The sequence below is a fragment of the Balaenoptera ricei genome, chromosome 2 (genome assembly GCF_028023285.1).
Source record: "Balaenoptera ricei isolate mBalRic1 chromosome 2, mBalRic1.hap2, whole genome shotgun sequence".
In the NCBI taxonomy this organism is placed as follows: domain Eukaryota; kingdom Metazoa; phylum Chordata; class Mammalia; order Artiodactyla; family Balaenopteridae; genus Balaenoptera; species Balaenoptera ricei.
This window is the reverse complement of record NC_082640.1, coordinates 143,090,204-143,104,330: the sequence shown is the minus strand read 5'-3', so window position 1 is coordinate 143,104,330 and position 14,127 is coordinate 143,090,204. Positions and strand designations below refer to the sequence as shown.

At 34.5% G+C, this 14,127-nt stretch overlaps 1 protein-coding gene across 6 annotated transcripts in view; it reads right to left on the bottom strand.

Moving 5' to 3' along the window:
- The window catches only part of KTN1 (kinectin 1), a 130,932-nt gene that overhangs the window by 38,097 nt on the left and 78,708 nt on the right, over nucleotides 1–14,127 (bottom strand). For all 6 annotated transcript variants that reach the window (XM_059914286.1, XM_059914288.1, XM_059914287.1 and 3 more), the window contains exons 10-18: nucleotides 13,387–13,474; nucleotides 10,178–10,344; nucleotides 9,694–9,762; nucleotides 8,218–8,255; nucleotides 7,456–7,546; nucleotides 6,994–7,062; nucleotides 6,436–6,473; nucleotides 6,210–6,291; nucleotides 5,328–5,396 (exon numbers count right to left, since the gene is read on the bottom strand). In XM_059914286.1, coding sequence (XP_059770269.1) covers nucleotides 5,328–5,396; nucleotides 6,210–6,291; nucleotides 6,436–6,473; nucleotides 6,994–7,062; nucleotides 7,456–7,546; nucleotides 8,218–8,255; nucleotides 9,694–9,762; nucleotides 10,178–10,344; nucleotides 13,387–13,474 — 711 coding nt within the window. The remainder of the gene's footprint in view (nucleotides 1–5,327; nucleotides 5,397–6,209; nucleotides 6,292–6,435; nucleotides 6,474–6,993; nucleotides 7,063–7,455; nucleotides 7,547–8,217; nucleotides 8,256–9,693; nucleotides 9,763–10,177; nucleotides 10,345–13,386; nucleotides 13,475–14,127) is intronic.

The window sequence follows — 14,127 nt, the reverse complement described above, 5'->3', positions numbered from 1 at the left end:
AAAAGATGAAGTATAAAATGGGCTGGCAAAAATGAACTAGTCCCTTGTATGTTTTTAATTACTATAAAGGAAGTATTAAGGATAAGAAGAGAATTTGCCCCTCCTTTACATTAATTCTTCAAATCTAAAATGCCAAGGCTCTAAGGCCTTGCAGGCCAAGAAGGAGGCTTTGTTCCCTTTTTTTTTTTAAACTAACATATAAGGCAAGTGCACAAATCCTGTGTACAATTCAATGAATTTTTAACATGTAGATTTCACATAACCACCACCTAAGCCAATATACAGAATGTTTTAAAACTGATTGTAGGGACTTCCCTGGTGGCGCAGTGGTTAAGAATCCACCTCCCAATGCAGGGGACACCGGTTCGATCCCTGGTCCAGGAAGATCCCACATGCCACAGAGCAACTAAACCCGCGAGCCACAACTACTGAGCCCACGTGCCACAAGTACTGAAGCCCACGCACCTAGAGCCTGTGCTCTGCAATGAGAGAAGCCACTGCAATGAGAAGCCCGCACACCACAAAGAAGAGTAGCCTCCACTCACTGCAACTAGAGAAAAGCCCACGTGCAGCAACGAAGACCCAGTGCAGCCAAAAATAAATAAATAAATAAATTTATAAAAGTAAAAAATAAAATAAAATTGATTGTAAAGTGCAGAAGCAACACAAGAACGTATTCTCCTTGTTACATTAAAACATGACATGTGAGCTGATCCCAACCATTCACCCATCCTTCTAGCATCCCCCGCATACACTCTACAAAGACTTTACAAAGTCCTCAATGTTATAATTTACTATGTGTCCAGAAGCAAGGTTTCCCCCTCAGCATTCCTATGTCTTCAGGCAGCTAAGCAACCTGACAAAACAGGTTTGGGGTCTTTTTCCCTTCAACATTCTCTTCTACCCACCCCATTCCCTACCTGCTTTCTCCTAATTTTGCTGGTTTCGTAATTTTTTTCCAATTTTATTACAACCATTTTTCACAAATACTATTAATTTTTCCATTACCAAATCCAAGTCATAAGATTCCACTTATAACATATTTCTAAAAATTAACCCCCTTTTCTTCAATGTCTTAGGTTAGGTCCTCAGCTTTACTCATCTCAAATATCACAATACCCTAATTCTTCTCCCTGTCTCTAGAGTTCATAAGGACTACATTGTGAGAGGTACAGAAGAACTTCCGAATGGGAAAAAAAAAACTTTCCTACCATCAGAAAGGAGATAGGAGCTGTCAAAAGTACATTAAATCATGTTTATAAATTGTGAAAAATAAACCATGCAGTAAGTTTATAAATCTTTCATCAAGATGGCTTTTGTCCATCTTTATTTTTGATGCATGTCATCTCACATAAAAACAATACAAAGTAGGTGACTATGTATGGTGACAGACATTAACTAGACTTACTGTGATCATTTCACAGTAACACAAATGTAGAATCATTATGTTGCACACTTGAAATTAAAATGTCAATTGTATCTCAATTTTTAAAAAAAGACAACACTATTAAGTCCTAGTTATACACAGCTTGATCATTTAGCTGTATTACACCTTTAGTACTGCATACTTCACTACCACATAAATTCAAACACCTCATGGTTACCGGAATGATCCATTTAAAATACTAGACAAAATGCTGATTCATTCTTTCAACATCCTTCAGCAGCATGCCCACATTCTAGATCAAGCTCATGGTCCTTACACAGCCTACAAAGTCCTTCATGATTAGGCCCTAGCAAATCTTTCTCTTCCCCTTAACACCTCATACTTTGCACTTCCACAATATGCCAATATGCTCTGAATATGCCAATTTGGCCACACTGCCATGACTTTTAACACTGTATCCCCTCAGTTTGGATTGCCCCTTAGCTGTTTAGCAAACTCTTGGCTATTTTTCAAAATCAGGTTTAGCTGTCTCCTCTCTGTGGCACCTCTTCACCCTTACTCTCCTTCAGATAGAATTATCTCTTCCTCTAAACCTGTACACAGTTTAAAATTTTTTCAAAAGAAGAATTTTATTCATCACACTTTTCTGTGTGTACACCTATCTCCACACTAAACCATATTCTTGGGGCAAGAACCAAGTCTCATTCATCTCTGTAGCCTTAGCATTGTAGCACAGTACCTAGCATACTCTCCATTAGTAAAAATTTAATGGAATGAATATCCTTTAACAAGGTTACAGTTTAACAAGTACTCTTAGTCAATTGCTCACTGAATGTTCAATTGCATGAAATCGACCCAATTTAGTTATCTATCCAATATTTTACCTTTATACATTATTAATCTAATCCAATCCAATTTTCTCCTCCCTGGATGACTTTCAAAACTACATCATACAACCATGAATTATTCTGCAATAAAACAGAACCAGGCTGCAGGGCAAAAGAAAAAAACTTCCTACTGCTACAGTTTTTACTTAATAATCTTTATCTTTGAATCTTAAAAAACTACTAGTAAAAAGTCATGCTGTTCCTTTGCTAAAAAGTCAAGATGCTCAAAAAAAAAATGAGACACCTCAGGACCTTCCCCCGCAAAAAGTATTATTTTATTCTGAAGAAATGAGATCTCAGTAACTGATTTATTTGTATGATCTATCCATAGGCCTACATCCAAATGGAGTCTTCTCTTCTCTAGTATATAAACAGGTTACCTTACCTGATATTTGCTGTCTTTCTGCTTCCTACACCTAAAGAAACAACAAAAACTTGGCACCATTATTGGTTTGTGCTTCAATAAGCTCAATTTTTCCCTCCAGGATAAAAATCCATGGAGCAAAGAGACTGATTTTACATAACTAAACTGTTCATCTCTCAACTGTCACTTGGAATTCTGACTGCTGGGTAGGAAGGGGTTAAAGAAAGGTGGAAATGAAAGAAATTAAAATTATGCTAATCTTTATCTCTTCCTTCACTAGCATTGGCAATAAAAATGACCAGAGGAAAAACCAAAGAGCTGGTTCTCTGGTCTGCTAAGATCATCAGAGAGAGAAGACACAATGACAACCAAAAACATAACGTCACAGTCATATGCTTTCTAGACTACTTTAAAAAAAAAAAAAAGAGCTTTCGGAACAAGAAGAAAAATTCTAAGAATTACCAAAGAGCAAATCTTAAAAGATGAGTTTCCCCTCTTATCAAATAATTCTTTTAAATAAAATTTAAAATGTGGCTATGAAATTCTGTTCTGTGGACTGTTCTTCATAAAACTACTCTTCATAAAAAAAGAATTCATCTCATGCTAAAAGTTATGTTAACAGAATATTTAAAAGTACACAGAAGCTTTATAGTAGACAGAAGGCTGATTCAATAAGAAAGAAATTAAAACAAGATCCTGTTGTGTAACACAGGGAACTATATTCAATATCCTGTAATAAACCATAATGGAAAAGAATATGAAAAAGAATATATATATATATATAAATCACTTTACTGTACACCAGAAACACAATTGTAAATCAACTATACTTCAATAAAAAAAAATTTTTTTAATAAAATACAATTCAAACGCCGCCCCCCCCCAAAAAGAAAGAAACTAGAGGAAACTAGGCAATTCTTAGGCTATCATGTTACCTTAAGGGGGAAATAAAAAAAATTAATGCTAATGGTTTTACTCTTGTCTAATGATGAAGAATATCATTTTTAGTATAGAATAAAAGTGAAAAGAAAAGATCCACGTACTCTGTTTAAAACTAAGAATTACCAGCACCTTTAATACTGGAATTCTAGGGTAGATTCAGAAGTTTCTAGGCATTTATTTTACCTCCCATGAAGTGAATTTTAGAAAGTTTAAAACTTTATATATTGAAATAGGTGTTCCAGAATCTCTGATAACCAACTCAAAAAAAGGACTACATTCTGCTTTTCTGGGTAAGAATTAACACAGCCAAAAAATATCTATCGTATTTTATCTAATCCAAGTCACCAATGTTGCATCTCACAACTGGTAAAATGTTTACATAACACTAAAAATTAAAGATGCCTCCACTTAAACTGTAACCAGAGACTAAGATACATCCAGACTTCAGAGATAATAAACTGAGGAGAAAAAAAATCTTACAGTTGATGAAATACCTTATCTGTTAAAAGCTGTATAACAACAAAAGGAAATAGGAATAAGATTTAAGAACAAAACTTAAACATCATTTGAGCATTACACTGGCATGAAGTCATGTCCATGCACTAAACATCATTTGTTCAGCATTTTCTCCTCTATTACCTTTAGTTTGAAAGGGTAAAGCATATACAAAGTTTATGCAAAGCACTTAAATACCATATTTGGGGGGGAGGAAAACAAATAATGGATTAATTCTTGACAAGTAAACAGATGTTCACAAAATACTTCTAAAATACTTCCACAGCATTTGGCACCGCTACTTACACCAATTCAATACCTGCACAGATATGAATTTTAAAATAAAAAAGAAAGCATGCATCTGCTAAAGGAAGTGCTATATCGTTTGCAATAACTTACACTTCAGCTTCTAATAAAATGTGTCAAAATTTAACAGTAGTAGAGAAACATGCCTTCATTTTCATGTGTCATATAATCTGAAGTGTTTTAAAAACTGGAATTTGAAGAATTATTTAGAAGAGTATGAAGGCAACTCTTAGGAACAGCCACAGAACAGACATCACCTGGGGCTCGAGCTTATGGAGCCATGCTTATTCAGGCTGCTACGGTTCTGATGGCTTGCTGTAAATACAGAAAGAAGTATGATGGCAATAGAGGGTGGAGATGAGATGGAAAAAAATAAATATTCTAAAGGAAAGGAATTAAGCCTTAAGATGTCTGCTATATGCAAAGCACTAGGCTACTCAACTATACATAAACTCCCCGATTTAAATCTAACAAGCTTATAATGTAAGTAAAATCTCAATGTAGAAGACTTGGAATGAGAGGTCTTAGAAAGGTTAAGCAATTTGATCAACATCACTACTTTTAAGTGCTGGTTGTAGGTTTCAAACCCATTCTCTTTTTAAGAATCCACACTGCTTTACAGAAAAAAGTGAGGCTCCAAAAGTCTGACTATTATCCTGAGAGCCAAATGCATCAAAGAAATTATTCTTATGCATCCTATTGAACTTTTTTTTTTTTTTTTTTTTGGAAAATGCTATAAACAGCATTAGCTTCTTCTCAGGAAGAGAAATTAAATTTTCCTTAATTTACAGACTTGATTAGCACAAGATGACTAGAAATGCAATTAAAAGACATATCTACATTTAAACAAAATTTCTAAAAATGAACGAGGTGATTACTACTTAAGAAGAATCAGACCTTGTTATCTATTGGATATTTCTAACTTATAATTCATGAAAAGCCTTACCTGTTCAGAAACAAGAGTCTGTAGCTTCTGAACTTCTAATTGTAATGCTTTGTTTTGGTCATTTAGAATCTAAAAGAAAGAATCTCAATTTACTGTTTTATTAAGAAAAGGTAACAAAGCAACCATCTGAATGTTTTTTAAAAAATCAAAGCCATATTATTACTGTAAGTACTTATAAAGTGACAGGTGAATTATATACTGACCTAAGAATGCAAATCTCATGAGGCTCCATTTTTCACAGTTTCAATGAACATATTTCCAGAGAACAGGAATACAGTAATAGTATAATGTACATATACAATGATCTATAAAAAGTTGTTTCTACTGAGCACCCCTAATTCAGTCATGTGATTTATCCCAAACAGTGTTAACACTGTGCTTAGAACCCTTTCATGTGTATTTCAAAGAGTTTAATCGTTTGTGCCAATGAATTCTGGGAAACCCTGCTTTCATAAGTGAGTACTTACAGGATTCCTATTAAGCAAAAAAAAAAAAAAAAAAAAGCAAATCTTACTGCATGCAGAGATGTACCCTGGCAATCAGAATGCTTTACAATAATACACAAGCTGTTTGGCCATGACCAGAAACTAGCACTACACCAACAATGGAGGCAAATAAAACCATCTCAAACTACCAAATGAAAACTGTAAAGAAAAGGTTGGGGCAAAACAAGTATCGAAAGTCTACTATAAAAACAGGTAAGTCAAAATAATCAAAGCAAAAAGTCTATGATAAAATTGTTCGTATAAGTCCCCAAATAAACTATAGAAACACTGTTTCAGAGTGATCACATATAAAAAAGTAGTATTTCTACATTCACTTCAACTGAAAATTATACAAGGTTGTTCAAAGAAAGCTGAGTTGACAAGTTTAATTACACACCTTAAATTCTTCCATTTTGTTTGAAATTTCACATTGTAGCTGCTCTTCAAGCAATCTTATTTTATCATCCTTAACATGAATACTATGAGAAAAAAAAATACTTCATATATACAGAAAGCTTACATAAATTATGTGCACAACTATCAGCTATAAGTAGCAATGTCTTCTGCAATTACACTTGAACATAAATGTATGAATGGCCCATGTACAGCAATACTTTAATCACCTTTTTTGCATCTTCTCCAGTTCATGTGCAGCAGCAGCCTGTGTTAGAAATGAGATGAGAATTGTATCATTTCTCAGGAAGCACTCAAACCTATTCTTTACTTATTTTTACATATTAAAGTTATATTTTCATATATTTAGAGTTAAGTAGTTAAATCAACAGCATACATTTACAGTAATATGTTTTGCTGTCCAGTATTTTGTACTTCTCACTGCTCAACTTTTATCCTAGTAAAAGGTATATCCTTTTCTGATTAAATGTCAGAAGGCTAAAACAAATCAGCACATCATAAGTGTTATAACTGAGTTCTCTGATAACTCAAAAGTGATCAATTTCTTGGATCAAACATTAATTTCAACATGAATTTAGTAACATTTAGGTGAGTTGTGAGAGTCATGGTCAAACAGAAGAGGGTTTTAACAACACACCATGCAGCCAAACACAAGTAACCATTATGTTTACTATCTACATGAGTAAAACTAAGGCTTGCAATACCAATGAAAATAAGTAAACAAACTGTAATTCTAAGGTAAATGCTTAAAAGCAATAAAGATCTACCTGTTCATTTGCCAGGGCCTGTAATTTTTGCACTTCAGCTTTTAATAAGAAATTCATATTCTGTATATCCTAGAACAAGAAGGAAAAATAGTATTAGAAGTATTTAATATTAAATTTGAAGTTTTGTAATGTATCTCTTCTACCTAAGCAAAGGCCTCAAAGCAAAGGTCTCAAATTACAATTTCTTAAGTCAGAAAGAAAACCATCAACTTCTGTTATTTAACATATTTCCCAAATTATTATGAATAATAAATATCATGTGAGAAAAGACCTTTGAACTTCTCCTCTTAGAGGGCTAAAGAGGATTTTGTAGTTTAGAAAAGAGATAGACACTTTTCAAATGAATTCAAATGAATTCTATCTAGAGTATTTTCCTGTCTTCACAGACACTCATACTGATTACAAGATCAGGGTAATTCAATGACTATAAAATACTGTAGCCATTTATAAGAATTACTGTACCTTAAGTTCCTCCTCTTTACTTGCTAAATGATCATGTTCATTTGCTAAAGAATCTTCAGTCTGTTTTATCTGCTTATCCTTTTCTGCGATCCTTTAACAGGAAATAGATTTGTACATTCAATAAACATTTAGAAGTCAAGTCACAAATCAAGGATTAGAAGCCTCAATATGGTCATCCTTACTTAAGTAGTTTTTCACATAACTGTACCTTCCCTTTCTATAGACCCTATCAGTTTAGTAGTAACTGTCACATGCATTACTACAACTCCTTAAAATACATACCCCTATTTTAAAACTTGAGGTCAAAGAAGTTAAATAATTTAAGCTCACAAGCCTGGCAATCTGAAAAACAGATTTCAGGTCTTCTGAACTTAAGTGATCCATGTCTATGCAAATTATACAATACACACCAAAAAAAAGAACTTCATTTTGGGCATACCACCATATAGTTAGATACAGAGTAGCTACAACTACTTATTAGACATAAAAACTAACTTCCACTAATCTCAATCACAATAATCTCTTCCACATAACTGCTAAAGCCCAAAGGGAAAAAAGCTTCCCCAACTCTTTTTATGACAAAGCCATAAAAACATAGAATACATAATGCTTGGGGTAGAAAAGCAAAAGCTGCTCCAAATCTACCTGAGAGTATTTTCTGAACAAGTTAGAACGTAAAGTCAGTCACAAGTGTAGAATCTAACAGCTATCAGTTAGTGGTGACTAAGCAATTTTAAGAGAAATATAGAAAGGCAGGCTTACACTTTATGTAACTCTTCTGCTAGAGCTGAAGCGGATGTCTAAGAAAGAAAAACAGTGTCAACATAAAAGCCCTTAAGAGAAAGTTTTAAAGTTGTACAATAATCATCACAATAAAGCTTTAAAAATTAAAAGAAATAAATGTATATAAAGTTAAGGAAGTATCTGGCTCATGATGAATGTTCACTAAATAACAGCTAATATTCTGAAAGTAAATTTGATCAATAACAGCCAGTATTAGGGAATTACACATCATAAGACATTTTTAATAAAGTAAGTTGACAGGTCTGAAAACTATGTAACTGCCATGCATGGCAAGAAGCACATGAATAGGAAAAACAGCAGCAAAGGCTACTTTTCATTCATGTGCTTCTTTTCCTTAGTAGCAATTTCCAATAATGAAATGATACCATTCATGATTAAGATAACAAGTCGTTTGGTAATGCTCGTGTTCATTTTTACTTTTCAAAAGGTACTTATAGCATTCTCTAAATATTAAGTTACTGATTAATTTTCTAGAACTACCTCTCATCTATAACTTAAGATCTCAATCCAATTTGAGTTAATAATTTATATATACACATACATCCATATACACACACCCTTTCCTATATTATATAATTCTTTCCCAATTAATTTTAGACTATAGTTTCTACAAAGAAAACAATTAGAAAAGAAAAAAATGGTTACAACCTCAAAGTTTTGGGATTTTCAACTTGCCTGAACGTTAAAAACAACTTTTTAATGTTAAAACTACTTTTTGCACAGAAAATGACTTCTATTCTAAGCTATTACTTTTCCTACAAACAATTTTTAGAATTTTAAAGTTGAAGAACTGAAACTGAAATTCACAGTATGTATATTATGGAAACAAGCTAAGTACTTGCAAGTTTCGTCTCTTCTTAATGTTATATTATTTATATTCTAAAGGGTATATATCTATATCTATCTATCTACCTATCTATCATGTTACATAAGAATGATGCCAAAGAATAACAGGTTTTACAATACCACCTAGAAAACTTTGGAAGGTTTCACACTCAAACTATACTGAAGTATAAATTTAAAAATGATTCTTTGGCATATATAACCTAAGAGCTATGGTTAACATACGGCTAACAACTGAGGGTATACAAAGTTTTCCCTTATGGCTAGTCAATATTTAGTGAATACTTCTAAAACATAAACTATCACTCTTGACACCTGTTTTCTGACAGGATGGTAATAAACATTTTTTTCCTCCTAAAGTTAAAAACTCTCTAACCCACCTTCCCATTAGTCACATTTGGATTTCTTCCGTAGTGTTTTCTTACAGCACTATACGTAATTATCAGAGAGCTTAGCACTTAGGATCATCCAGTTGATTTACTGACTAGTCACCCAACTACTAATCCAGTGCGCAGCACTCAACAAGCACTCAGATTATTTACACAGCTAGGAAGCTATTAGTAATGACAAGCAATAAGAAAGCACCATTACCTGGGCTGCTATCTGGGAATGGAATTGTTGAATTTGAGCTTTTAAAGCCTCATTCTGCTCCAAAATATCCTTTCATAGAGAGCAACCAAAAAGGAGAGGGAAAAGTGTACTGTTAAATATACCAATGTATGTGAACAAAATGAGTTACAGGTACATCTGTTTACCTTTAAAAAGGCACTCTTAGATTCCAAAAGGCGTCATTTTAAACAACGATTAGGCATTCTATTCTGAGAGCTAATTTACAAAGTAGAAATTAAGAATACATTGTACTGTTCCTAATCTAATATAAAAAGCATAAGACTGTGGGTGAAGGCATCTTTGAGCACATATTCAGACCATACTGTGACAACCGCTTGAAGATTAAATTAGAATTATTCATCCGCACTCCAGAATTAGGATAAGATAGGCTACCCTCTCTCTTCTACACAAGACACATCCAACCACTGCCCGTCTTTATTTTTTTTAAAGAGGGAAAATTAGATACCTGAACTTGCATTTGTAGAGACTCTTCTTTGTTCACCCTTTTTTGCTCCGATTCCATTAACTGCATTAGCCTTTGCTCCAACTGTTGTTTTGATACCAAGGTATCTGTAAGCTTACTATGCAGACTCTGTACTTCATTTTCTTTGGCCACAAATTTACTCTGTAAATCTAACAAAACATTGCATTTTACAAAGGTCTCTTCCTTGGCCTGGTTACTGCTATTCGTCGTTAGTGTAGGCACTGCCTCTTCTAGAATACTCTCCTTGAATCTCTCCTCTGCTTCCTGCATATGGTTCCCTTGAGCAGTCTATGCTTACCTTTTTCACAGTACCTGCCACACTGTACTAATTCACTTCCTCTCCCAGAGAGTGAGCTTTTTGAGATCAGAGATTGCCTTTTCTCTATACCCAGAGTTGTACCCAAGGCTTGGCACAAAATACATAATCAATAAATGTGTTAAATGAATGGTACATGGATGTTTAAAACTGTTATATCATTTCTTGCAAGCATTCTTAATTTCCCCAAAGATGCTTTAGTAAGTTATTTAGTGAATTTCTTGTCAATTCCCTGTACTCTCATACCTGGAGAACAGAGAAAGATGCTGAAGGCTGACAAATGTCCTGGTATAAGATGAAGTAAAACTTTTCTCTTTCTCTTCTTAGCAATAACCCCAAAACAATAAAGAAAATGAGAAACAAAAACAAACTGTCTTTGATGCAATCAGAAAATAAATGTAACTCCAAATCACAAGAAATTAAGATAAAATAAATGGAGAGATGATCACTAACTTGGCAGAGATGAGGAAGGGAAAAGTAAAAGCTCAGGAAATAGAGATACCAGGTATCATGAGAGTTGCCTCCCTGCCCTGTAACATAAACAATTCCAAAAGAGGGGAGGAAAGAAACAAACAAGAACACATTACACTACCACCAAGGATAGAGAGGCAAACACAGAGAAGAGAAAATGTGTATGTGTGTGTGTGTATTATATAGTTTTAAGAAAAGTAAGATGTTCCTTCCATAACAAGACACTAATAACAGAATGGAACACAACTCAAAAAAGAACTCCTGAAAATTAAACACATAATGGTAATATCCAGCATTAGAATCAGGAGCATATTTCTTACCAATAATAGGAAAAGTTAAAACACTGAATTAATACCTTCAATATTCTGTGCAGAAAATTATTTCCAACCTAGAACTCTACATCCAGTCAAACTACCAATCAAGAATGAAGGTAGAAAGAATAAAAACATTTTCAGATACTCAACGCCTCAACAAATGTACTGCAAGACATACTCTTATGAAGCAACTAAAAGATATGCTATTAAGTGAGGGAGGAAAGCAAGAAAGATGGCAGTGACATAGGATCCAGAAAACAGGGTAGAGGGACTAAAGGAAGTCTCAAGAAGACAGCTTTTGAGCCAACCTAGAAAGCGACGAGTACTGGAGCAGGAAGACTGAGGACTCCTAAGACATATATGTCCCCAGGAAAAACTGATAACTTCTCCAGTATCTAATATGTTTAGAGGCTGGTGGAGAGGGGGGTGTTAAGGAGTTTAACCTTAGGTAAAATTTGAAACAATAAAACAAAGATCAAGCAAGTTAAAAACATAAAGCAATAATTAGCTTCAGCAAATTAAAAAACATTGCTCAAGAAAAGAACTGCAATTTTATTAATCTTGGCTCAGCATTGAGTTACACAGTCATAATGATGTTAAAATCAAATAGTGGTACAATCAAAAGTATGTAGAACCATATAGGGAGAATGAGGGGAAGGTGGAAGGAATGGTGTGAGAGTATTAAGCCCTCCTTTTCTATAACAGAAAGTCAACAGATGCCTATCAAGAGGAGAGCAGTATAAGCAGAAATAATATGCTTATTTAGAAATATGACAGAAAACACTAAAAACAAAAGTAACATCTTCAGGTCAGAGTAAGGTTTTACTGTTTATAGTTATATAGTTTATAGATAGTTTCATATAGTTTATAGTCATAATTTTTTTGGCAAAATTCTTATGTGCTTTCATGAAATATAAAATATTAATTAAAAAATAAGTTAATATACCTTAACATAAAAACAAACTTTATATATAAAGAAAAAGGCCTTCAAACATCTTAGATATATTTAAATATTGAACCGAAGGGTTCAATATTAAACCTAGTAGTGAAAAAAATCAGAGGAAACCAAAGGTCTAAACAGCCAAAACTCTGTATGATCTAGCCTTGTGTTTGGAACTATATTTTACTAGCTCTCCACCACTTTCATGGGAGGAAGGGGAGTAGTGGAAACATAGATAAAACACACTAATACAAGCTCCATTATTTCCTAAATGAATTCATCGAATTAAGAATAAGTAGTAAAAGTTAGCATTTAAGTATGCAGTTTTAAGTCAACTACGTGGGGACTTCCCTGGTGGCACAGTGGTTAAGAATCCACCTGCCAATGCAGGGGACACGGGTTCGATCCCTGGTCTGGGAAGATCCCACATGCCATGGAGCAACTAAGCCCGTGTGCCACAACTACTGAGCCCACGCACCACAGCTACTGAAGCCCACGCGCCCTAGAGCCCGTGCGCCACAACTACTGAGCCCACAGGCTGCAACTACTGAAGCCCACGCACTCTAGGGCCCATGCACCACAACTACTGAGCCCGCATGCTGCAACTACTGAAGCCTGCACGCCTAGAGCCCGTGCTCTGCAACAAGAGAAGCCACCACAATGAGAAGCTCGCGCACCACAATGAAGAGTAGCCCCCGCTTGCTGCAACTAGAGAAAGCCTGCGTGCAGCAACCAAGACCCAACGCAGCCAAAAAAAATTAAGTCAACTACTTGGAATGGTAATGCTCTCGCTGTTTTTCTCTTCACAATGTAGGAATGAGTCCTTCTTAGAAAAAAAAAAAATTAAATGTAGAACTGATCAAAGAACCAGAGGGAATAACTACAGAAAGGGAACATGCACAGGTTCCCATTACCCTATTTATTGACTATAACTTTATCTGCAACTTAATGCCTCAGATGAAACTAGTAGAGAGCTTATTTTTAAAACCCTAAGAAATGTTAAAGAAATAAAAGTACTCTGAAAGTGTAAAAGCTATTTTTATTGACCTATAACCAAAATGCCAATTTAAACTGTCTTCACATATGGAGAGGGGAGGAAATTTTACCCAGAATTACATACTAAATTTAAATGAATACCGCTTCCCCTTACCTTGCTGAGCTGCTTCATGCTCTGCTGTTCTCTTCCTAATATAGCTCTGGACTTCTTCCCACCTTCTCTCAGCTTCTTGCAGTTGAACCTGCAGAAAGAATAAGTCAGCACAAACACAGGATTCCAATTTAATGGAAAAAAAGCATCCTCTATCTTTACTGTTGTGACATAAAACTGCTTATTCCAACAACTAATCACTAGTCTCCTACATTTTAATAAGATAGGCAGATGTGCTTAGCCTGATAATATGCACAGATATTATCAGCCACTGCCATTCTACCCTCCAATACACAGGATTTACAGATTGGAGATTACTTCAGAAACTCAATATTTGTGCTGGTGGATCAATATAGCTACTACTATGGATATACCTGACCCACTTTGCTCTGATCAGCTTTCCACTGATCTTCCTTCAGCTGATAGGCCTTCAAAAGGATAGTATCTTTATTGCTAAATTTCAGTGGGCACCTAAAATTCTTATTTTTAGGTATAGCACAACACTTCAATTATGACTATAATATTTAATGTCATTTATCTACTTATCCATATCCATAGAGCACAAACTTCCACATTTATAAATGCTACCAGCAAACACACCAGGAAGACAAATATTTACTGAAAGAAAGGACAACTATATCACTCTCCCACAGGGACCCATGAAAACTTCAAGAAAACAAAAATTATGCTATTTTCTGCATTCAATTATTCTCAAAGCCCTTTTAACCCCTACTACTCTAGAAT